The 1400-nt window shown below is 22.7% G+C and overlaps 1 protein-coding gene across 1 annotated transcript in view; it reads right to left on the bottom strand. All coding sequences in view use genetic code 6, as the record gives it.

Annotated features, from left to right (window-relative positions):
* Positions 1-642, bottom strand: part of TTHERM_01531560 (hypothetical protein) — a gene marked incomplete at both ends in the record, with an annotated part of 766 nt that extends 124 nt beyond the window's left edge. Inside the window, 2 exons of the mRNA XM_001017062.3 lie at positions 1-59; positions 148-642. The exon at positions 1-59 is cut by the window's left edge and continues 124 nt beyond it. Coding sequence (XP_001017062.3) covers positions 1-59; positions 148-642 — 554 coding nt within the window. The remainder of the gene's footprint in view (positions 60-147) is intronic.
* Positions 643-1400: the final 758 nt, after the last annotated feature.

Below are 1400 nucleotides of genomic sequence, written 5' to 3'. Positions count from 1 at the left end.
TTACAGGGATCGTTGGAAGTAAGTATAGAGTTAATTAAACCATATTAGTTACCTGTATACTCTTTTGATAAAAATATGCTAAAGTTGTTAGTAAGTATTCGATTAAGATATCTTTGAAACGAAATTTGAGTATAACTTAGTATCTACATTTTTTAAATTCTCTAAGAAGTTATCAATAATCTTTATTTTGTTTTCTTCAGCCAAAGGCATTTTAAGTTTGAGAGAACTCCAAATGTATTAAGAACTTTAAATCAGATCATTTAATTAGTCATTGTGTTGACTGAATATTTTTTTTTCTGGTTTACTTAATAGAAAGTGAGAAGGTCCATCCTCTACCTTAATATCAGCCACATTTTCTGGTAAGCCTTTTTCGATAGCTTCCAAGAGGCTTTCAACAGTTATACCTATGTTTTCTGCCAATTTTAAGTAACTATCTGGTTTTTATTGAATATTTTGTTCAATTTACTAGAGAGTTTTTTAAGAATTTTTTAAGTTGTTTTCAAGAATCTTAATTGCATTCACTTTTTACTAGCATTAATAGGCAGACTAGATCAACTTTTTATTCAGCTTCTTCTAAAGTAATTTTTCTTCTTTCTCTATAAGAAGTTCGTGTTGCTTCTTCTTAAGTTGTTTTTTGCTCATATATTTCTTTATTTTGTGTATGTTTTTTGATTTTATTTATTATTTAAAATAGCTTTGATTAATTAAGCCTTTGAACAAGTATCTAACATCTTGTTGAACATTCATTAATTTAAATTGATAAGCTGATGCAATATTATATTACTATGACTAAATAACTAATTCAATATTCTAATATGTTTGTTTGTTTTATTGAACATTCATTCATTAATTTAAAGATAAACTGATATTATATTACTATGACTAAATAATAAATTCAATATTCTAATATGTTTGTTTCAAAAGCAAATCAAAATATAAAATTGCAGTTATTTTATTTAATCTAATCCAAATTAAGTAGCTTCTTACAAATGATTTTATTTTTCTTAGAAAAATTTTATTTGAGTTGTATTCAAATCAGAAAATTAGATATGGATGAAAAACTTTGAAGATAAAAGAAATATGTTTTATTGAAAGTTCTGAAATCTTTCAATGTAAATAAACAGAAAATTTAAAAAGAATTTAAATATATTATAAATAAAATGAAATATTCTAATATGTTTGTTTCAAAAGCAAATCAAAATATAAAATTGCAGCTTATTTTATTTAATCTAATCCAAAGTTATAATTTATTTTTCTCCTCTATTCTAAATCAAATTAATTCTGATTAAGTAGCTACTTACAAATGATTTTATTTTTATTAGAAAAATTTTATTTGAGTTGTATTCAAATCAGAATTAGATATGGATAAAAAACTTTGAAGATAAAAGAAATATGTTTTA

The sequence above is a fragment of the Tetrahymena thermophila genome, assembly GCF_000189635.1.
Source record: "Tetrahymena thermophila SB210 genomic scaffold scf_8254624, whole genome shotgun sequence".
Lineage (NCBI taxonomy): Eukaryota > Ciliophora > Oligohymenophorea > Hymenostomatida > Tetrahymenidae > Tetrahymena > Tetrahymena thermophila.
This window is presented reverse-complemented; position numbering and strand designations above follow the sequence as displayed.